Source organism: Sinocyclocheilus rhinocerous, unplaced genomic scaffold (assembly GCF_001515625.1).
Source record: "Sinocyclocheilus rhinocerous isolate Xijiao unplaced genomic scaffold, SAMN03320098_v1.1 scaffold2542, whole genome shotgun sequence".
Taxonomy (NCBI): domain Eukaryota; kingdom Metazoa; phylum Chordata; class Actinopteri; order Cypriniformes; family Cyprinidae; genus Sinocyclocheilus; species Sinocyclocheilus rhinocerous.
In genome coordinates, this window is record NW_015633236.1 from 231,456 (window position 1) to 255,402 (window position 23,947).

Below are 23,947 nucleotides of genomic sequence, written 5' to 3' on the forward strand. Positions count from 1 at the left end.
AAAGTGTGATTAAGGTGTGTACATGTCTATACTGCACTTCAATAATGCGACTAAAATAGGAATACTCCACTTCTTAATTCGATTTGTGTTTAATTCAAGTATGACTTTAGCAGGATTAAGGTAATCAAAAATCTGTTTACATGGTAGATTCTTAATCAGAGTATTGTTCTAATTGTGTTAAAATCTGAATATTGTTGTCCATGTAAATGTACTCAGTGGCTCTCCAGGACCGAGTTAGGGTGTCCCATTTTGGGTTTAAGAAAAGTGCTCATGACTGCCCCCTTTGCAGTCGCTATGTACTTGATATGCATTTTTGCCGAGCCCTGCACTTCAACCTAACAGTCAAAGCGGCATTATAGGGCCTTTCACACCGCGGGAACCTTTTCATAGTACCAGAACTAATTGTGGAACTAAAGCGGTGCGTAAGGCCCTTATGTGTGGACTCGAGGAAGACTGCTAGGGCTTTTGTTGCTATTTGGGACAGGGCCAGACTTGTTTCGTTCCTGAACGAATCGGTTGAGTCAATGACTCAGTGACTCACTTAATTTGTCGCCACCTACTGGTGTAATGACGCAACTTACAGAAAAAGTCCCTGAAAAATCTGAAATGAATACATTCTAAAAATATATATTACAGTGGTGTGAAAAAGTTTTTGCCCCCTTCCTGTTTTTTTTTTTTTGTCACACACTTGCATTATCTTTGCATAATATTAAAATTAGTTTGTTTATCTGAATCTTTTAAGTGTGACAAATATGCAAAAAATTAAAAAAAACAGGAAAGGGGCAAAAACCTTTTCACGGCACTGTATGTATTTTTTATTTGTATTTCATGCAGAACCAGAAAAGTATCTGAGAGCTGAGCTGTGTAGTCCGGTCGTCGTGTTGGCTCTACTGTGAGGGATGAGTGGCACACCTGCTGAGTAATCTGTCACTACAGCTGGGGGACAAATCTCAGCTGCCCACACCAATCATCCTCTCCTCTGCCCACCCCTGAACACCCCCAACATTCCTCACACAGCTCTGTTTTCAGACCACTCTGTGTATGTGTGTGTGTGTGTGTGTCACAACACAAGAGTATGCTGTAGTTTATGTGGCCATGTTTAGTTTAGATTGGGGACTTACGTGAGAGCTGACATAAGGACAATTCATATATGGGTATGAAAACTAGGGGTTGCACCTACTAATCGACTAGTCGACTTCAATACTCTGCCATGACGCTTTAAGCTTGACGTCGACTAGTCGCTGGTCCTATAGAGGGCGCAACACGATAATAAATCTTTGAAGGACTTCCACATTTACGCTCCATTTCCAAACAGTTAAAATGACAAATAAATGCATACTCTGAAAGCTCTCCACAAGACATCTGTGATTATATTACTGGATGCTCGAAATTGAACAGGAGAATGCACGTTGTAAACTGCTTATTGTACAGGTAGGTAAGTTAATCGCCGTGTTCTGTCGATTTGTGCTACCCCGTCAGATTTTGCTACCTCCCATTAAAACAGTAGGTAGTACAATTCGACAACGAAAAATGCTACCTGCCAAATTATGGTTTATTAATGTCTACACTACTTTCTGACATGGTTTTCTACTGATATTTTTTCTTTATTATATCACTGAATGTTACCAAAGACATATCATATAGAGCAAGTAATGACTAAAAGGAGATCACATGATCACTGACTTCACTGGTAGCTGGCTTTCATCGAAAACGAAAGACTTCCGGTTGCTTTGTCAAGACAAATTGCTGTCAATGCGAGAATCAGTAGCTTTGAGCTTGTGATGCTTTGGTATGAAACTTGATCTAGGAGTTCCCAGCTGTGTTGAGTGCAATATACTGGGAGGGAAAACACTGAAAGGGACTTTATTCTAGAGGGAAACGGATGAAAGCTTTGAGGATACCTTGTTGAATGATCAGCAAAAAAAAAGGAAAAGAGGTTCAGAACGTCAAAAAAAGTCAAATACATTTGTATGATTCCTGTTCCAACACTTGGCGTCTCCATACACAATGTTCTATGAACATTTACAGCCCAGTAGACTGAGACCGCATTTTGTTAATATTAAAAACACCTCACGAAAGAAAACATGGTCTAACCATGTGACTTACATATCCTATGGGTCCTAAAGAGAGAGTTGAGCCACTTGAGGCTCCCTCTGTTAGTGAAGCAAGGGCGTTAGCTAAACTAATAAACATTAAATTATTAATCATGACCTTAGCCACTCAGATTCCCAAAGGTCCATAGGAGGCTGGGCTGAGGCTGAACTTCCTGCTTCGTCGTCATGCTGCTTGGAGAGAGGGTGGGAGCGCACTAAACACTCATCACTGCTGTCCTTCTCTTCTTCCTCTGATGATGAGAGATGATTTCCCGACAACTGCTACTTGGTGAAACAAATGAACGGAAAATCTTCTGGGTATCACACCAATTAACCCGAAAAGGGGAAAATGTCTTTGGAATGTTTTCCTGATTGACAGTTAGTGCAGAGAAATCTGCGTCTCTACGAGGTGAAGTCATTTTCTTACGCTATGCCAACAGCAACAAGAGCAAGATTGCTCGCTGTTTCTTTCTCTCTCTCTCTCTCTTGCTCACTCACTCGCTGTCAGCGCTTGAGGTTTAGTTCGGGTTTGAGGGACTGCATTGCAAACTCTCACAATCCTCCTGTGTTTTTTTGTTTCTCCTTTAATACACCACATGGTGCCTACTGCCAAGATATGTGTAAGGAAAACATTCACTTGCTGCGAAAATCAGATCTCAGCAAATCAGAATATATGAGTCAGAGCACTCACATAGGCTACATTTTGCACCACTTATCGATGTGAATAAATTGCATATGACTATATAAACATAATGGCTTTCCACTTAAATCGTAGGCTCAAAACTTTGAGGATCAATCCTGATCTTCAGCAGTGACTCATCTATGGACTATTATTATTTGAACTGACATCTGATTGACATTTTTACATTTAGATTACCTTTGCCATTTGCATCTATTCAGCAAGAAAGCATTACATTGATCAAAAGTGACATTTAAGTTTTTTAAATTGATACAGATTTTTTTTTTTTTATGTTAATATTCATGCATTGTTTTTTTTATCAGATACTATTATAGTTTTGATTAATATTATGAATTAGTTTTTATATTTTATGTTGTAATTTTAATTTTAGCTAAGGTATTAGTAATATTGTTGTGTTTTTATTATTTTTAATTCGTTTTATGTTTACATAGTTTATTATTTTTTAATTAAGTTTAGTTTTAGTTATTTTAGTACACTTAGTTAAATGAAAATTACAAATGTTGCATTGACAACTAGCCAAAATAAATTAAGTTTAATTTTTTTTTACATTTTATTTCATGTAATGTTTATTTTATTTCAAATAAAAAATATATATTTTTATGGTTTTAACCTTGTATTCATCAAAGAATTCTGAAAAAAGGTAGGTAACATTAATTATGTTGTTTTTTTCAACCAAAACAGATTATTATCTAAATCTTATCGACCCCAAACGTTTGAACAGTACTGCGTGCATAAGACAGTGTTGTAAAAGAGGAACAAAAATTTGACACCTTTGTACTGCTGATGCTAATTTTAGGAGGTAGTACAAACCTGTTTATAATTAAAAAATACATAAATAAAAATAACCACAAACTTTTTTCTTTTTGACTGCTTGAAGGACAAGTGTTGTCCCCCTGTAATAAACAAAGAGTTGAGTAATGGCAGCTGGCCTGGCCACATCCATGGTTCAAGTTCCATATTCACACTGTAATATGCTGGGTGATTTATGATGAGCCGATGTAGGTCTCCTGCAGCTGGCTTATAAAAACCTGACAGCAAAAAACATGCCTAAGTAAAGAAAAGAGTGAGTCTGTGAATGTGGGTGTGTGAGAGAGAGAGAGAGAGAGAGAGAGAGAGAGAGAGGCTATAGTAGTGGAGGCAGAGATAATGGCAAATAGTAATGGCAAGAGAGCACTCACTCCCCAGTTCTCTAATGACCATTTCTCATCCTTCTAGAGAATAATATTGATCACAGACAAATGAGCAGGCCAGATTAAGGTTGTCATGAGGACATAGATGGAAAAAATAGAACACATGAGGAACAACGACTTTACAAGAGGAATTCTGTGAGCACAGTGTTGTATGTCATGTTGTCATGTGTTTGGGGTTGACTGCATTATCCGTTAAATGCTGCAGCAACTATTTTTACAAAAACAATGGCACACGCACCCATAGAAAAAAAAAACCTTAAAGGTGCATTGTCTAATTTCCACAACATTACCAATACCAAATGGCATTGTGAAAATAACTAATAACTTTACATATTTTCTGAAGAAAATGCAAGCGATGCATAAGGCACTGTCAGGGTGTATGGGTTGCTTGGTGTTTCTATATATTCTATATATATTGGTGTTTATATATATAATATATACAGTGCCGTGATTTTTTTATTTTTTATTTATTTATCCTGTTTTTGTTTTTTTTGCATATTTGTCACACTTAAAAGATTCAGATCATCAAACAAATTTTAATATTACACAAAGATAATGCAAGTAAATACAAAATGCAGTTTTTTAAATGATGGATGCATTTATTAACAGTCCATTCATGCTTGAAAACCTTCCAATGTGGCTGAATGAAAACAATTCTGCAAAGAAGAGTGGGCCAAAATTCCTGTGAAAGACTCATTGCCATTTATCGCAAATGCTTGATTGCAGTTATTAGGTTTAGGGGGCAATTACTTTTTCAAGAGAAAAAGTAAAAAACAGGAACGGGGGCTAAAACATTTTCACAGCACTGTATATGTATGTGTGTGTGTATATATATTTTCTATTTATAATAGTAAAAAATGCTGTTCCTCTGAAATTCTTAAACATAAACCTTGAAAAAAATCATGGTTTCCACAAAAATAATAATCAGCGCAACCGTTTTCAACATTGATACGTCACAAGAAAATTAGAGACTTCTTTCAAAAGCATTTAAAAAATCTACCAACCCCAAAACCTTCAAATGCTACTATATAGCCTACATTTTCACTGTCATGTCTCAGAAACCATTGCCAATCAATCAGCAGCTGCTGATTTGTTGTTAACAATGGTTGAATTCACAGATGGTACCAAACCAAGTCAAATTAAGCAGAACTCTCCTTTAGTCAATATTAGGAGGTTCTGTCAAACAGCACGCCTGCTTTGCTTATGTAAACATGTAGCAGACTGGTGAAGAGTAATCATCTTCATGGGGAACAGGCACTCATCCATATCTACCTTTAATGTGGGTTTGATCACTGTGTGACTGACGGGAATTAAGATAGATGTGTTTGTCATGCCTTCAAAGATCAACCTGAAATACAAGTCTGATATGTGATATTTAAAGCTATTTATGATGATGTGCGTTTAATTGGATTAAAATCGTCTTATTCGTCTTTTTCCCACATCATAACAACAAAGACCTAATATTCAAAATGAATGGATTATTCCAAATTTGAGTTCTTTTCTCCAAGTGAGAAGACGGAAGCCAAGAAAAACACATTTTCTCAAGCATTTCTTTAACAATAATGCCTGATAATGACATGCTTGATGGGGAGATGGAGGATTAAATACCTGTGAAAGGTGGAAAGATGCCAGAGGGTGGGATATATCAACAATACAGCGAAGGGAGCCAACTATGCCAAGAGCTAAAACCCTGACGGAGCAGACTTCACACCTGCAAGCTCTCCACAGCAGCCCCTATGCAAACAGTGCAAGCTCAGGGAGAATGAGATAGTCAACAGCTGATAAGATAAGACAAGGCATTTCCCACATTGATGGGGCTAGAAGGAAAACTACTGTGCAAGGTTATCAGATGCTTAATGAATTTTCAGAGGTCTTTCCTCATCAATATACTGAACTATTCACTTTTTTGCTTTTCCACCTCGTTCACTTTTATCTTTTTATTTAGTCTTTTTTAAAGCCTGGATGTCAGCAAAGCATTAGACTTTCAAACGCAGCCTAAGACAAAGTCCACTGCTTAAGCGCCCTCACTGAGCAACACTGTATAGAAGTAATTACAAAAAACAAGAAAACCTCAGAGTAGCCGTTATCCATTGTGAGGTTGTATATACACAGACTTTGTGTTTGTGTTTGTGTGTGTGAGTGGTAGCAAACTTGACATATATTCACATATCCAATAACAATAACCATGAAATGAAGTATCTAATCAAAACCATAAAATGAAGTATCTAATAAATCCTTTTCATTATTATTATTACTTGTACTTTATTACTACTAGTAGTAGTAATATTATTCACAATAATATAATTCATTAATGTTTTTTTCCAGAACAGTTCAGAGAAAGCATCTTAACTTAAATACTATTAACAATAACATAATTAATATGTAATCAGTAAAATTAATTAATATTAAAATAAACACCACTGTAGAGCAAAAACTGGTTAGTGAAATCATGGCTGTAAGTCATGTAAGTAAGGCTGTGGTCTGTATTTGGGTATTGATTTATTCAGCAGTAAACTGAGGAGTGTGTGTGTGTGACCCTCCTCTGTTGTTGACAGTACACAAGGTTAAGACACACCCTGGACAGAGAGGCCTGGGAATGGAAGTTTTGTTGGCAATACAAAATACTGCACAGTCATCACAGATGACACACTACAATATACAAGTGACATATTTGTCATTTTAACGTTTTAGCTATATTTGTTGCCATTAGTTACGTCACTGAATTTGACAATGAATGTATGTCATATATCATTACAGTGTTCAAAGGCATAATCTTAACATCTTATCTGCGGCTGTTCATATTCATTGGTGGAATCTGATATGGCTGAACACTATAGGACTGATTAGGTGATTTTCCCTTTCACTGACTCACAACAGTGGTTTTTGTGTGACCTCTAACTTCACGCCTTTCTATTTGCAGATAAGACTGTTGAAATTGCATTTAATTATATTTATTAGGAGACAATAAGTGATGACAGATGGCAGGACCCTTGCCAAAAGGTAGCAAGACTTTTAACTTGATATACAGAGTGCAAGATTAGCTGTTGATGATTAGCTGCAACAACCTAAAAGACAATATGACTGAAAAAAAAAACCACATTCTTCAAGGCTATGGCTTGTCCCACTGTCAATCATTCTTAGAAGGCTGAAGTCAGTTTTTACCCTCCAGCAGAAAGTGACAACTAGATTAAACACATGTATGCCTGCCACAAAGGCCTAGAGGTCAGAACATTAATCTGATGGTATTTACTGGTAGAGATTGCCTCCAGCATTTGACGAGACACTTATTTCTTTAAAAATCAATTAAGTGGTGGAAAATGTAACACTTACAAAGCGCCTACGCAATATATTTGATACCAATCAGTCAGCCATGGTGGTCATCATCACCTTGACAACATGATAAAGGTGAAGGAAGCCTCTGAGAGACAGTTTCCACAGTGGGGTGGCTCACATTAAATGAGTGTGTTTACCCTTGTGGCATTCCAAGTTTCTGTTTATTTCCTTGTCTGTCAGAACTACCCATTGAACAGGTCCTGAGCACACAGAGACGCACACACTAATGCAAACATCCTGCTAATGCACACACCACACATACTCTTAAACCCGTTCACACCAAGGATGATAACTATATTAGCGTCCGTAACAACGGACAATATCTTTCTGTTTATTATAAGTGTGCCGCAGTTTTGTAGTCTGCCACTTTAAATGCTCGAGCTGGATTCTGATTGGCTGTCAATGTATATATTGTTCATCAGCTCTAAAAAATCGTTCCGATGATATTGTTCCTTGTGTTGTTACCATTATGGCCATGGAATTGCCAATTCTCATAGAATTCAAGCATGTTCACACCAAGAACGATAACCAAAAAGATAACTATATTAGCGTCTACATCATGATAATGTTCTGTTTAAATACGAGCGCTGTTTCGGTGCTGCTGCTTTAAATTTGCAAGCTCTTTAAACAAGGGTGGATTTTGATTGGCTGTTAATGTTTTTATCGTTCATCAGCTGGAAAAATCTTTCTGGAAGTTATTCCAACAATATAATTTCTCTGCGTCGCTATCACTTATAGCTGCTTTGGATTTCCCTATTCTCGTCAAGTTAAGGTCCTTTACACCAAGAACAATAACTAAACTGTAACGATAACAAAATTAGCATCCACAACAACAAATGATAATGCTCTGTTTATTATAAGTGAGAGCGCAGTTATGACGTCTGCCACTTTAAATGTGGGGTGAATTCTGATTGGCTTTTAATGTTTTTATTGTTCATCAGCTGGAAAAATCGTTCTTAAACAATGGGGTCTTTACAAAACAGTTTTAAACTGCAAACTTGCAAAAGTGCAAGTTTTTAAAAATGATACTGTTACCGTCTCCATGTAAGCTACGAAAAAGCTAATTTGTAAAAACAGTATTGTCATGCACATGTGTATTACCTGTTCACTCTATAGATATTTGTATGTGCACAGGTGCATATTGTTTCTTTTACAAAATGACATCGCCATCTACTGGTCTGGCATGCATAATACGGCGTTTTTAGTCATTTTCATGAATCTGTGTAAACGGGGACCGTGTACATACTGACAATGTAGTTGACTGTAGGCGAAATGTTTCAAAAATGCAAAGGAGAATTTTTCCATCTTAGTAGTGTTGTCGTGTAAATGTACCCTGATTTCAACGATATTGTTCCTCTGTGCCATTTTCACCATAACTGTGGTGTGGACTTCCCTACTCTAATAAAATTAGAAATATAATTAAAACCTACCTTCCTTTGTGTGAACAAGCTTATACTAATGAATGCAACATATCCAATGGCCAAAAAAGTGTCTGTTGACCCTGACATTCTCATTAAACCTTCTTAACCATCAGGACGCTCAGTCGTAAACTTACAGCCATGATGAGATCATTTCTGGTGAAGTGAGGAAGCTGAACTCTGTTCAAACTGTGAAGCAAGTTAAATTGATCATTTTTAAAGACAAGCATCTCTGAAGATGATGCGCCAAACCTCTGTCAGAAGGAATAAAAAATGACTGCGCTGGCTCCTTGCTTACATTCCATCCTAAACTCAGCATTACAGTCAAATCAAGGGCATTTTATCCTACGTTTAGCATGCATTGATCTAACAGATAACAGCTCACTGCCTGGTGTGAACAAACTGAAAAAAATCCCCTTTGAAAGACTGGTAAAACCAGACATGGGGGAAACTAAAAGATGTGCACCAACAGATGCACAAAGAACATAGACAAACACACGCTCATACAAATGCACCCAGACAGCACTCTCACACACCATCACCTTCAGAAAAACTATAAAAGGACACTCCCTCATATCTTGCTGAGATTCCCAAGTCATCGTCAATGTTAGACTGTCCATCCTTCCTGAAGAATAGCCCCCATTGTAGCCTGGGCAGGGGCAGGTGCTTAGTGGGAGCCCCCCGGGCCACAGGTTTAGATGTATTGGGAACATATGGAGGGAAGGGTGGAGGTTGCAAAGAGGTTGGGGTGGGTTGCTTCTGTGCAGTTGCAGTGCCACAAAGGATTCATTCATGGCCATAGTGTCGCACATGTGGAGATGCCACAAGCAATGAAACAGACAGCGGGTGGTGAACATATTTTAGAGAAATAGGGATCCACTCTCTATACCTTGACATCAAGAACATAAAAAGTTATTCATCAAATGATGAACATAATGATCTAAACCCCCTAAGGAGCTTTGACATTTGATTAGTCTGGTATAAATAATATAAATAAAAGCAATAATAAAAATACATTTAAAAATAATAAAATACAATATAATGTAATATTAAAAATAAATAAACCAACTTAGGAGTTTTGTCATTTTGATCAATCTGATATTTTTAAAAAAATTAATAGAATACATAAAAGCAATAATAAATAAAAAACAATACAAAATAATAATATTAACGATATAAGTAAATAAATATTTATTATATGATAAATATATAGAAAATATACAATAAAAATAATAATAACAAATAAAAATTAATTAATTAAAATTAATGATTTAATCACTCAATGAATGAATGAATGAAATGATCCAACATTTTAGAGAAAAGATTTTGGGTGTCCTTCATTCATTTTGTCTGTCTCTCTCTGCTTGGTGTATTTTGGCCAATTGACTGAAGCATTGTGATGGATTTGGTTGCATGTGTTTTGGATCATCTGTTGAAGCTCCAGGTATATTGAGGATTTAAATTGGCAGGAAATTCTCAGCTGAATTCCAATACCCAGCCCCCTATGACAAACTTATCATCCCGCTCTTGCACAAGGATTCAACCAGGAAAATCTTCACAAGCCACCCAAGAAGCCAGTGTCCAGAAACTAACAATAGGAGTGAAAAAGCATGTAAAACATAAATCATGTAAAAATGTAGGAGTGTGCACATATGTGCAGCTCTGGTGACAATGATTGATTGTAATGAATGCTTCATATCACAAACTTTCATCATACCCTGATTAGAGATAACATAATTTTAAAGAGAAATGAGGAAAATTAAAGTTTGTATAGCTACAACAAACTTGACAAAGTGCAAATGATGATGCTTTAGAATATTTAGCAGGACAAAAAAGCCCCCACTAAATCATTGTCTCTAATGGTTTCTAACAGGCAATTTAAACCATTTATATGCTAAAATAAGCCATGCCCACAACAACAGGCAACACTTCTCCTAATCTAAACTGGGAATTTAAGGGATAAAGGCAATAATGTGGCCATTACAGCTGTGCACTCCTCCCAAGGTTACATAGAGGTCTTATCCTGATGTTTGTAACACACAATAACATAGCTTCATGACAGCTCTCATCATTACATAGTCCATTCCTGATAGGGCTGAAGAGAGACATAGTTTACTGCCTTTCCCCAGGGACAGGCATGGGCTTCTATAATCACTGACCAGTATAAAGTCTGATACCTATGTACCTACGTGCCACCATCATACCAAAGAGCATGTGAATGCAGGGTTGTGCCCAGAGCTGTTGCCAGGTATTCTGTTTGTGCTGGGTTTAATTTTAGGGATGCAATCACGTCAAGCTTCCCTCTGCTTTTGTGAGAGGCTTCTGGGGCCTCCTCTCAGCTGTTGCGTTTGCTGGCTCCCATTCAGACCTTCGGTTTCCAGTAAACAGCATGACAAACTGAAAAAAAGAGTGCAATCAAGAGGCAGATTGTCAGTGCCTGTCTGACAAATGGACAGACATAAACAGTTGGAAGAGTGGCAGGGCTACATTTGAGATTCAGAAAATCTGCTTCTTGTACAACCTGCAAAACAATAGATGACCAAATAGCTTTGCATTTAGCTATTATTTCTTTGTTGAAGGTGAAGCTTTCTAGACAATAATGGTTAATCTCTCCAAAATGTATGTAAACATACATGATGAAATTAAGCAATGAATTGGCTCAGACAAAAATGTCAAATAGAAGAGTGTTGCAGCACATTTTGTTTCAGTCACTGAAACTTCTTGTTTTTTTTGCTATATGTGTTTCAAACTTTGATATATTATTCCCATATGTATCTGCTATAAACTGAAGTACTTTGGAAAAATTATGTTAAAAATAAAAATTTAAAAATGCTAAAAATGTTAAAAACATTACATTTTGTGTGTGAGTCATACGGCTGTGGCAAATATAGACAAGCAAAATGGAAAATGTTACAACCCTCCCCATCTGCTCATGATATTTGTATTTTAAACATATGGATGAAAGCTAGTAAAAGCTGGATGCTTTATATCACTAAACAAGACAATCTGCTTATTCAGATGATACCAGTCATTTAATCTTCATGATCATCATGACATTAATTTTACTCTTTCCTATCAAAGTTTGTTTTCAACTGTAAATCCTTTATATTTTACATAGTGCCTTATAACTTCGACTATAACCTCTGGAAGGTGATGGTCAAGCAATGATCTCATCAATTAGCATATAATTAGTCATTTTAAAAAACTGATGCTGTTCTCTTCAAGAGAAGGCATGTTTTTGGCAATTACTTGGAGTAACTACTGAGTGATGACACAAGGAAGAAACTATTTTGTACATTTGAAAATGTGAAATCTCGTGCGTGTATTGTGGACGTGTGGACGTAGTGCAGCCTGCATTACCTTTCGCAGGTACCCGCGTTCCCACTGCACGCTTGATGGACGTTCCCAGCGCAAACATTTGTCTTCACATCCCAGTCGCTCCTCCCCGCAGGGGCAGAGCGGCGAATCAAAATGCGCTCAGGACTTGGACTCCTTTCCAACGTGGGCTGTGGAGTTAAACTTGTGGTGGAACGGGGGACGCCAGATCTTATCCACACCACACAGCGGCCAGATACCTGATCGTGCTTGGATGGAGGGGCGAAACCCGATCGCCTGATGTGCTGCCTGAAACCCAGAGGAGTGACTTATCAGGACACGCTCAAAATGTCTTCTTCCTCAAGCGAGGTCTTTAGTGCCGATGAGATCAAGAGGGAGAATCGTGGGAGTGTCAAGCTGTCAGTGCTGGACCCCGCGGAGTTGCCGATGGAGAATGCCGAACTTTTGGACTGCTCACCGGCCTCCCTGGCCTTCTCCCCCGAGCAGGTCGCATGCGTCTGCGAAGCGCTGCTGCAGGGTGGGAACGTGGAGCGCCTGGCCAGGTTCCTCTGGTCACTGCCGCAGAGTGACCTGCTGCGGGGGAACGAGAGCATCCTGAAAGCGCAAGCGATAGTCGCGTTTCACCAGGCCCGCTACCAAGAGTTCTACTGCATTCTGGAGAACCACAGTTTCAGTCCGCCAAACCACTCGTCTCTGCAGGATATGTGGTACAAGGCGCGCTACATCGAAGCGGAGAAGGCGCGGGGCAGACCGCTGGGTGCCGTGGACAAGTATCGCTTACGCAGGAAATATCCGCTGCCTCGGACTATCTGGGACGGAGAGGAGACCGTGTATTGTTTCAAAGAGAGGTCTAGGAACGCGCTGAAGGATATGTACAAGCGGAACCGGTACCCATCTCCAGCCGAGAAACGAAATATGGCCAAAATGACAGGACTTTCTTTGACGCAGGTCAGCAACTGGTTCAAAAACAGGAGGCAGAGAGACAGAAATCCATCCGAGGCGCAGTCAAAAAGGTAAACCGCAGTTATATTTAAATCGTTAATCGAGAGCGGAAAACTTATGATGGAATGCGCGAGAGCGAACGGAGGACACGTTTCACCAATGTTTTGAAATACGAAGCTTTGAGCGCTTCAATGAGGTGCAGTTTTGAAGAACGTGGAGACCGTGACGCGTTTACTCTTAAAAATAAAGGTTCTTCACTGGTTCTTTGGTTCATCAAAGAATCATTTTCTTATTTAAAGCCATTTTGGCTTCTTGAGTTGATTATGGTACTTTAAAACTTAAAAAGTTCATGATACACTATGGATTGTTCAGATGACTCTAGACGATTTTTAAAAAGTACATTTTTAAGTAGAAAAGGCTATTTGAAGAATTGCTTAAAAGTTCTTCTTTCCCACATTTTGAGTTGTTAGTTCAGCTCAAGCCTCTTTTAACGATGTAGACATTTCATAAATTGGCAAATTTAATTAAAAGGGTCACATTAATTGGATAAGCAAAACAAAGACCTGACAAACATTTTAACGGACATGTTGCTGCTTTCAAATACAACCCCAACAGACCCTAGGTTTACTTTAGATACGATCAGCCATTACATTACCATAGCCATTGTCTGTTTGTTTCTGGATTTTAAAGCCATTGTCCCACCCTGATAATCAGTCAGAGAGATCTGCACTCAATCTCCTGACGTGGCCAAAATCCTCTTCACAGCTTGAGGCATCTGAGGCAGATAAGAAGCAGCTCTGTATTAGTAAACTTTTGCTTGCAGATCGTTCAGAGTTTCAAACTGCGGTGGAAATAACTCTTACCATTATGCCCGCAAAATGCTGCTTTTATCATAAATAATAAATCTCGAGACTCGTAAATAAGGGTGGTCAGGCTTTTCCGTATGCGTCAAGGGTAAGCGCTGCTTTGATGTTGCACTGTCAAACCCTGACAAAGATAATTACTCATTGTTTGAACGAAGATGTCCATGAACTCCTTATGGAAGCTCTTTGGACAAGAAAAGACCAACGGCTTGTCATGTCAATAAGATCTTTGTATAGATGCGAGTCACTGTGAACGATGCACCCGCAGCTGTCATAGTCTGTAAAGAGACCCACCAAATGCCTCCAAGAGCTCAGAAATGATTTTTATTTTAGCGGTCTGCTTTTAGAAGCGCACAAGAGGTCAATTTTAATAGTATTTGTGATTGCAATGTGCTTTAAAATTGGACAGCTGGTTTATATAAAGTTTATTTCCTAAAGTGTTTCAACACAAGTGCATATAATGCTACTGATAATGCAGTTAGTGGCATGCCTTAGTACACACTTTCTTCACTGTGAAATTCCAAAGTATTTTTAATTCACTGATTATGAGAGAAACAAATAAACGGAGAAATCAAATGGAAAATGTAATTTTTTTTGACAGATTTAATGTACACTGGTTTACCAGTTTGCCAGATAGATTTTCAAATGATTATGGGCATTTTAATACTATTTACTGTTAGTAAATTTAGTGAAAGTTCTTCAATTAATATGTAGCACACTGCAACAATTCAAAATGAACAAACTAAATTCATAAGACTGCAAATTGTTGATGGCTTCAACAAGCAAGATCTCATGCCAAACACAATTTTTTTTAGCACAAAGCATTAAATAAACCTTTGGTCTGTTTCTTAACATTTTTTTATTTTTTCAGTGAGTCAGATGGCAATCACAGTACAGAAGATGAGTCCAGTAAAGGCCAGGAGGACTTGTCACCACGTCCCCTCTCTAGCGGCTCTTCTAGCTCAGTCGCACACGGAACAGCCCCCCCTACAGTTTACTCGGATGGAGGAACCACAGTCATCCAACAAATTGGAGATGTCAAAATGCCTGCACACCTAGCTGGAGGAATGAGTTTTAACGGTGATCTAGCAAATGTGAATGCTCACTACATCAACGGTGGAGCCTATGTTCAGTCACACAGTAGCAATGCTCTCCTGAATGGACTTGGCGCCACGAGTGGTCATTTCTTGACCTTTGATCCCCAGAGGGTCTCCCATCACAGTCAGGAGAGGCTGTTAGGTGGGTCTTGTGTGTCTTATGCTCCGTTCTCAATGGGGGTTTCTGAAACTGCCTCTGGAAAGCTGGAGGCCATGCAGACTCTGGTTTCCAATGCTGAAGATGGAGTCATTTCTTCAGCGGTCTCCTTCGCTTCGGCCCCCTCCACTCCATCCACTACCTCAGGAGGCCTTCATCTCAGCAGTTACAGTGTGGTCAATCTCCCTGGAAGTGAAACCACCATGGGGCTTCCTCCTTTAATGCTGCTCCCATCCACAACATCGTCCACTCACGGTAGGAGGCCATTTAATAGATACTGTATATTGGGACAGTTCACCCAAAAATCTGTCAGAATTCACTAATTTTCATGTTCTTCCAAACCTGTATGACTTACTTTCTTCTACAGAACACAAAAGAAGATATTTTGTGTATATAATAAATGTCATTGGGGTTCAATGTTGTTTTGGATGCCATTAACTTTTGTTTAATGGGCTTTTGTCAGCATACAGATTTGGAACAACACGAGAGTGAGTAATTAAAAAATGACCAAATTTTTCATTTTTGGGTTATTTCTTTCTGTAAATTGGGTATATACATAATGTTTTCCTGACACTTCCAGTTCAAAATGGCTGATTTGCGCCTCCGCGTCTCAAGCATGTCTCTGAAGATACAATAACAACAATATCTAAAGTAGTCCGAGCACTTCTAGTGAGCTCATGAGAGCCAGAGTAATTATATCATCACTTTGGAGAATACTGTGACCGAACATTTATGTGGTTAAGCTTGCCAAAAGTGACAGTAGAGCTCAGTGCAAAAGAGCAGAGGTTTTGCAAGAAAGCCTTGTGGGTCACGGGCAGTTGGAGTGCATTGTGGGTGAGGTTGTGAGAGGCATGTGGGGGTCCAGGTCAACTGGCTAGAGGATCATACCAAACGCAGTCTCTCAACACGGTCCCCACCTCCCCTCCATGGCCCTAACCACTCACTAATGGTTCTTTCCATGAATATTTTATGGCCACATCAATAACAGCAAGGCTAGCTGCGTTCTGCTCCTCTCTCGCTCATCTGTTTTATCCTTCAATATGCAGTTTACGAGCCACATAAAAACAAACCCACCCTTGGCTGAACTTTTGATTTAGAAGGAAAACAGTTGAGCTCAAACGATCCAGCAAAAAAAAAAGACTATATTAAAATTGTTTAGCCAAAACCATGTTTCCTTGTGCCCATAATTTTCAAGGCATGTCAATAAAACATAAACTTTGATTTCCAGTGCCTCACAAATAAAAAAGAAACAATCGAAATTTCCTTGCAGCACCATTTTGCCTATGAAGTCAAAACTTGCGAGATATGGTTTCAGATTTTTCTTCTGCATAGTCGTCCAGATGACAAAAGAGGACTGAGTAAACCGTATAAGTCAGATGGAAAGAAAATATATTCCTGAACCCCTCTATACAACAACCCTCTCCCACAAGCAATGTCTGCAGGAAGCTAAAGAAAACTTGTAGAAAACTTGGTTCTAGTTTCAGAAAGTGAGCGAGTATGAAGAGGGGGAGGAGGGGTTTGGGCGCTGTGATTATTTATCAGACATTTGTGCAAGCCTAATGGAAGAAAAGTGTCTGGCCGAAAGCCAGAGGCTGTCACTGCAAGAGACATGTGCCAAGAACCACATTCTAGAGTTACAAGGAAATCATAGCAAGTCTAACCGCAAACAGAAAATGAAAAAGGTGTTTCATTTTGCAGTTCACTAGAAAAGTTCTGAAGAAAAGAAGCAAGAGAGGTACAAAGAGATATTGACCGAAAGAATGAAATAAAAGAAACAGAGAGGGACAGAAGCAAACCTCTTGAGATAACAACGAAGGAGTCTCATCTGGATAAACAGATCACACCTTCATGCCCTGTCCTTTCTCTCTCATCCATTCTCAATTGAGTTGTTACAAGCGGCTATTGCCAACTAAAAGAAAAGAACATTGTATTAACCTGGGAAGGGTTGATGTCCCGGCCAAAGTGTTTAGGGTTACCTTAAAGTACAGCACTATATGCGAGCTGCTCTATCATTTTCTTTGGAGATGATTTGAACTTGAAGTTTTCAGTTTTAGGCAATGAATCAAAAAGGAAAGTCTCTGCTTTCTAATGATTTAATTGTAATTTTTCTGCATAATATGAAATATAATACATTAGCTACCCTTTGCGAGAAAATAGCATCTAAAGATTATAAACTTACATTTTTGACAGAATTAGATGTATTCAAACATACATAAAATATGATTTAACTATTATGTTTCTACATAATATGAAATATAATACATTAGCTCCCCTTTCTGAGAAAATAGCCTCTAAAGATTAAAAACTAACATTTTTGACAGAATTAGATGTATACAGACATACATAAAATAATTCATTCATCAATGAGATGTTATGTAAAATATAATGCATTTGTAATATTTAATAATATACCTAAGTAATATTTTGCAATATGCTCTTCTCTTAAATAATTTTTTCTTGCTAACTACTAGCTATGGACACTTAGTGATTTTCCTGAGGTAAACATGTGACATGTTCAAAACTGTTTTATTGACCTCTTCCGGGGTTGAAACACTGATTGAGCTATTACATGAGAGATTATATATTTCAGTAAGTTGTTTTAACATACCTTCTGATGTTCATTCATGTTTATTTAGTACTATAAGGTTTAGTAAAGCGGAAGAGCAGTTCACATGTGCTCTGTGCTGCAGTTTGAGGCGGATACAGCGATCAGTTACGCTACATTAAAGAGCTTCAAAGCTGACATTTACTGTTAAAAATTTTGCGAAGACACAATTTGAAATCTGAGACTTTGTCATAAACAACATAATGTGCATTTGAAACAATATATATCAAAGTTCAAGTTTATTTTCTTTTTTTAAATTGTTTTAATTGCATTTCTCCACAAACAACACACTGTAACTTCTGACTCAAATTGAGAGTGTGACATCGCATATATTCAATAATTTATTAAGCTTACCAGACATGTACATCTACCTTTACTGAACTGGATCTTCTTCTTTATCCCCCATACAGGCTCTGCTCCTTTGGGGAACGTGGTCAGTGACTCCCAAACCCTGCTTTACACCCAGACTGTGAAGCAGGAGCCTTTGGATGTGTCTGGAAGCTACACTTATCCTTCTGAAATGCCCCTGGACCAAGGCAGCAACCTGGGTTACACAGCCTCCCTTTTCCTTTCTTCTTCCTCTACCGGTGGTTCACTTCCCCCTACCGTCACAGCAACGGTCACCTCTGCCCTTTTGGGCACCGAGGTACACCACACTCTGAATCAAGCTGGAAGTGGCATCCAAGAGGACAGTGTAGCCCTGTCTTCAGACTACAGGTCTCAAGATGTTCAGCTGCCCAACAGCCTGCAAGTTGTGTCTAGGGCAGGAGAAGGCCCAGTCAGGGTTGTTTGTGGGGATCTGGACATGGAAGGGAAAGAGCTGGCCAAGCTGCAGACTGTACAGATGGACGATGATGGAAGTGACCTATGATGATATCATTAGCAACGAAGAGCTGCATTTCACTGGTTTTGTCGCGCCGCATTGTGCCCTTACGGACCCTGTAAGCACAAATCATTTTCAAATGAACCCCGATGATGGAAATAAAATGCGAACAGTGCCTTCCTGACCTCAGATATCCCAACTTGCACTAAGAGGGCTGCAGAATGTACCAGGCAATGCACTGACCTTCTGAAGATTATTTACACGCACTGTCTTTACTCTCACCTCATAAAAAAATGCACGAAAAGACCAGTTAAAAAGCACATATGTGCTCTGAATCAAAAAATGCAGCTTTATAGTGATTGTTTTCTATTAACTAGATTTTATTGAAGCACAGATGCGTTTTTTGTTGTTGTTGTTGTTTATGGTCTTTTGTATTTAAATTCTTTGAGTGTGACGATGCAAATTTGATAAAGGTTATTTTGTTATGTTTGGACTTTTATGTTACAGAATTTTTGATTCACACTCTCTTTCTACGCATCTCAATGTGGACTTTTAAGTATATAATCTTGACCATTAGTGCAACTGGTCACATGTGCCTTCCTCATAAACTGTTAATATACCAGGAAGCTAGGCTAGAAAACAAGCCATTTGTTTGCAAGAATTCATCAGGAATAACTGAAGTACGAGTGTTTGTTTTTGTTTATTTGTGTGACAACTGTTTTACAATGATTTGGACGTGTTTTTCATTTCCTTTAGCATTAGACAATGCCCGGCGCTGAATTCTGTGAGCTTTGTAGGGCAAGATAAATATTCATAAGTTGCGGTCACATTTACAGTAGTTCGGCAAATTTTCATGAGCGAATTACAGTAAGAATTTCAATTCGAATTGGGAATTTTGCATGAGGGAGAAAGTGTCCTCGCACCGATTTCGCAACAGGTTCAAGTTAGTCATGCAAATTTGTTTACCAACAGCAAGCTGCTTGGTTTGAAAGTGACTTCTGTGTGAGCTGTGCATAATATACAAATTTGCATCTTTTCAGCCATGAAATTTTGCTAATGTGACCGCACCTTTACACCAAACATGAGCTCTGTACATACTGCAAGAACCACAAGAAACCTTAAAACGTCAGTCCTGCTTGAAAGAAACCTATTTTTCTAAACCCTTCCACCCTATTAAATATTTATATTTGTACATATATAATGAATGATCCAAGTGTCGTCTATGTCACTGACACCAGTGTTTCACATTAGAGTCCTAAGCCTGATAATTCAATAAGTAAAGGGAATGACATCACTTTCAATGAATCATCTCTTGTTGGAAGCACCAGGTAAGTCAGCTATATGTTTTTAACCAATGGCAGGCGTGATGTCTGTCTAAAGGACATCCAAGACTCTATCCATTTAACCAGATCAGGCTACAACTTGGACCCCCTGGATGGCTGGCGGTGATCTCAGACATTACTAATGCATGGACGAATACATATGCAGCATGGTGGAGATCAAGCTTGTGTTCTCACCAGGGGCGTCCTCTGTGATCTCTAGCCAAAGCCTGGCAGCTGAATAAGCCCCGCTCACTCTTAAAGTGTCATATGGTACCTGTCATGACATTACTCAAAGTAAAGGTCATCCAAAAAGCCAGAGTATATGAGGAGAAGTTACATATCTTTATTAGATTTCCTGAACCGTCCTCACATGATCTAGCAGGAATAGACTTTTGACTCGAACTCTATGGCAAAACGCAGGCTCATCATTTGGTAGATTATGAAAGGGTGATGAAAGATATATACTCTCTTCTTAGTATTACTAAACAGGACATTCTCTGTTCTTCCATATCTAGATATTGTAGTGTATAATGCAATAAGACAGCAGGTAATTAAATTAATGAGACAGGTATTTATGCAAACTTTGATTGCTCATAAAAGTGTGAAAGTAGGAGCCAAAGTCAGTTTACTGGCGTGGGAACATTTCCTTCTCTTGACACAGTTGTCTACACCAGTCCGTGTGAGTCAGCGCTAATTGAATGGCGCCCAGGTAGGATTTGCTCCCTCGCACAAAGGAGAAGACAAAAAAGCACATTGGGTAAAGAATCTATTGTTACCTGCCCAAAGGTGACCCTGTCGCCTAGGGCACCAGATTAGCTGATTGCCAGGTATCAGATGGCGCCTCCTGGAATACTGAAGATTAAGAAAGCACTATTGTCTGGGGCTTTGAGCAAAGAACTGGTGGGTGCAAGAAAGAGGGACATGTGTGTTTCATGTCCCCTATTTCCCCTTGGCAGACTATATGTCACTGTGCGTTTCATGGGAAGCGGTGTTATGTTGCATTTTTGTATTATTTAAATACAAAATACGTCACTCCATCTCCTTGTACCGTGAATGGGATGGTTTATTGGGCGACCTTAAAGAGCTTTTCATCCTTTATAACAAAAGGCACAGAAGAGAAGAAAAACACCTTCCTTTTAATTCGATCTCCAATTTCACCAAAAGAATGTAAAGTACAAGGAACGGTCATTCAGTGTGAATAAAGTCAACCAAATATTGCATATGAGAAAAGTACATCAAAATTATACTTTTTTAAAAATGGTTTAGCAGATATGAAGGAAGTAATAATAGATTCACACTCCACAAGACAGCAATTTTCAGAGTGTGTTTTTAAAAACAGTGAAGATGTTCATAAATTCTGGAAAAGACAGCTCATAAAAAAGGAGGAACCCTGCAGAAGTGGGCTTATTAAAGAGCCTGACCCCTGACTTTTTCCGGAGGTTTCAAAGTGTGACATTTAGTGAAGCACAGCAGACTGTGAAGCACATGTAACCGGACCCTCATGCCCACTGCGCCACAGCACTATACTCTGTGCTAATGTGAGGTCAAGGGGCAACTGGGTCTGAGACCCATCACTTCTGTACAACCCCTCTTAAATCAAGAGAACAAAAATCTTTAGGGCTATGTTTAAACTTTAAAGTTTGTTTTATGAAAATACTGAGTGAACATTGTTATTTCTGAGGATGAAAGTTTTTGCGAGACAGGTTTGTGCACATTATCACACTCATTGTAAAAACAGAGATTATATAAATATTTATTATTATTTAAAATATTTATATTGTCATTGCAAAATGTTGATGACAATAAATTATTATTATTATTTATTTTACTTTTGGCAACTTAAAACATCCAAACCAGCAGGGGGCAGTGCTGCATGACTTCAATGTCAATAGTCCATTAAATGTAAGGGATGCTCATAAACTATTTTTAAATGCTGTATTGAGAGCTTTCAGGTCTAGGTCTTCTGTGGCTTTGCAAACTTTATCTCAGGAGCAAAATATAGAAATGAATGCTGATGAGGGTGTAGTGAAAGCAAAGACTTGATACCACCACACATAAAAACACAACTCTCAAAATAAAATACTAGTGAAAAGAAAAAAAAAACTTGTTCTATTACAAGCTCTCATGCAGACAACATGTGGAGCTACTTCTTGAGGCAAATTTCTGAAATAACTGCAGGGAACTGATCATTATAAGTGATGTTTCTGATTAGAATGAGGAAAAGACAATAACAAAGTGACTAAAAAAATTATGTTCACATCATGAATGTCCAGTATGTCATACTGAGACCCAGCCAAAACCCCTTTTTTATTTATTTGTTTGTTTGTTTTTTCATTATAGTGTTTGGGGCTTAAAGGGGTCATATGATGCGAATTCAAGTTTTCCTTTCTCTTTGGAGTGTTACAAGCTGATTGTTCATAGATAAGATCCCTGAAGTTGCAAAGACTAAAGTCTCAAAACCAAAGAGATATTCTTTATCAAAGTTAAGACTCTGCCACGCCCCCCTAAAACGGCTCGTTCTAACACGCCCCCACATTTCTACCTCACTATGTGGAAATATTTGCATAATGCCGCCCACATGTGCACGCAAAGAAAGAAGGCGTGGTTTCAGTAACCGCAGCTAGTGTTGAAGCAGCCATGTCATGGAGACGCTGTGTGTTTCTAGGCGAAAGCAAAAGCACTTTATTTGGCCTTCCGAAAGTAGATGCATTTAGGAATCTTTAAGATTACTTACAACAGAACAGCAATGCATTTTATGGACGACCGTTTCACGAACCTAGGAGAGGAGGTAATTCTGACGTTGCTATGACAATCTGGCGCTTCTGAATCAGCTACTGTTTTGTTATTAGTTTAAGTATTTGCTATTGACTGTTCAAATGCGGAGCGCGAGAGAGAGAGAGAGAGCGCGAGAGAGAGCGAGAGAGAGAGAGCAATTTTCAGAGTGTGTTTTTAAAAACAGTGAAGATGTTCATAAATTCTGGAAAAGACAGCTCATAAAAAAGGAGGAACCCTGCAGAAGTGGGCTTATTAAAGAGCCTGACCCCTGACTTTTTCCGGAGGTTTCAAAGTGTGACATTTAGTGAAGCACAGCAGACTGTGAAGCACATGTAACCGGACCCTCATGCCCACTGCGCCACAGCACTATACTCTGTGCTAATGTGAGGTCAAGCGGCAACTGGGTCTGAGACCCATCACTTCTGTACAACCCCTCTTAAATCAAGAGAACAAAAATCTTTAGGGTTATGTTTAAACTTTAAAGTTTGTTTTATGAAAATACTGAGTGAACATTGTTATTTCTGAGGATGAAAGTTTTTGCGAGACAGGTTTGTGCACATTATCACACTCATTGTAAAAACAGAGATTATATAAATATTTATTATTATTTAAAATATTTATATTGTCATTGCAAAATGTTGATGACAATAAATTATTATTATTATTTATTTTACTTTTGGCAACTTAAAACATCCAAACCAGCAGGGGGCAGTGCTGCATGACTTCAATGTCAATAGTCCATTAAATGTAAGGGATGCTCATAAACTATTTTTAAATGCTGTATTGAGAGCTTTCAGGTCTAGGTCTTCTGTGGCTTTGCAAACTTTATCTCAGGAGCAAAATATAGAAATGAATGCTGATGAGGGTGTAGTGAAAGCAAAGACTTGATACCACCACACATAAAAACACAACTCTCAAAATAAAATACTAGTGAAAAGAAAAAAAAAACTTGTTCTATTACAAGCTCTCATGCAGACAACATGTGGAGCTACTTCTTGAGGCAAATTTCTGAAATAACTGCAGGGAACTGATCATTATAAGTGATGTTTCTGATTAGAATGAGGAAAAGACAATAACAAAGTGACTAAAAAAATTATGTTCACATCATGAATGTCCAGTATGTCATACTGAGACCCAGCCAAAACCCCTTTTTTATTTATTTGTTTGTTTGTTTTTTCATTATAGTGTTTGGGGCTTAAAGGGGTCATATGATGCGAATTCAAGTTTTCCTTTCTCTTTGGAGTGTTACACCTTTAATAAACATATGACAAAATAACTGTTGTAAAAAAAGAA

General features: G+C 38.4%; 1 protein-coding gene and 1 long non-coding RNA gene across 3 annotated transcripts in view; one reads left to right on the forward strand and one right to left on the reverse strand.

Annotated features, from left to right (window-relative positions):
* Nucleotides 1-10,933: 10,933 nt before the first annotated feature.
* Nucleotides 10,934-23,947, reverse strand: part of LOC107743980 (uncharacterized) — a 32,144-nt gene continuing 19,130 nt past the window's right edge. The window contains exon 3 of one of the 2 annotated variants that reach the window (XR_001640446.1): nucleotides 10,934-11,131. This is a non-coding gene — a long non-coding RNA (uncharacterized LOC107743980). Of the gene's footprint in view, nucleotides 11,132-18,601; nucleotides 18,674-23,947 lie in introns of those variants that run through there. The other variant, XR_001640447.1, reaches the window with a different exon arrangement.
* Nucleotides 12,350-18,695, forward strand: LOC107743978 (homeobox protein SIX4-like). The gene is made up of 3 exons (XM_016557440.1): nucleotides 12,350-13,083; nucleotides 14,747-15,384; nucleotides 18,145-18,695. Exons 1-3 carry the CDS (start codon nucleotides 12,350-12,352, stop codon nucleotides 18,603-18,605), a joined length of 1,833 nt encoding a protein of 610 aa, XP_016412926.1. The 3' UTR covers nucleotides 18,606-18,695.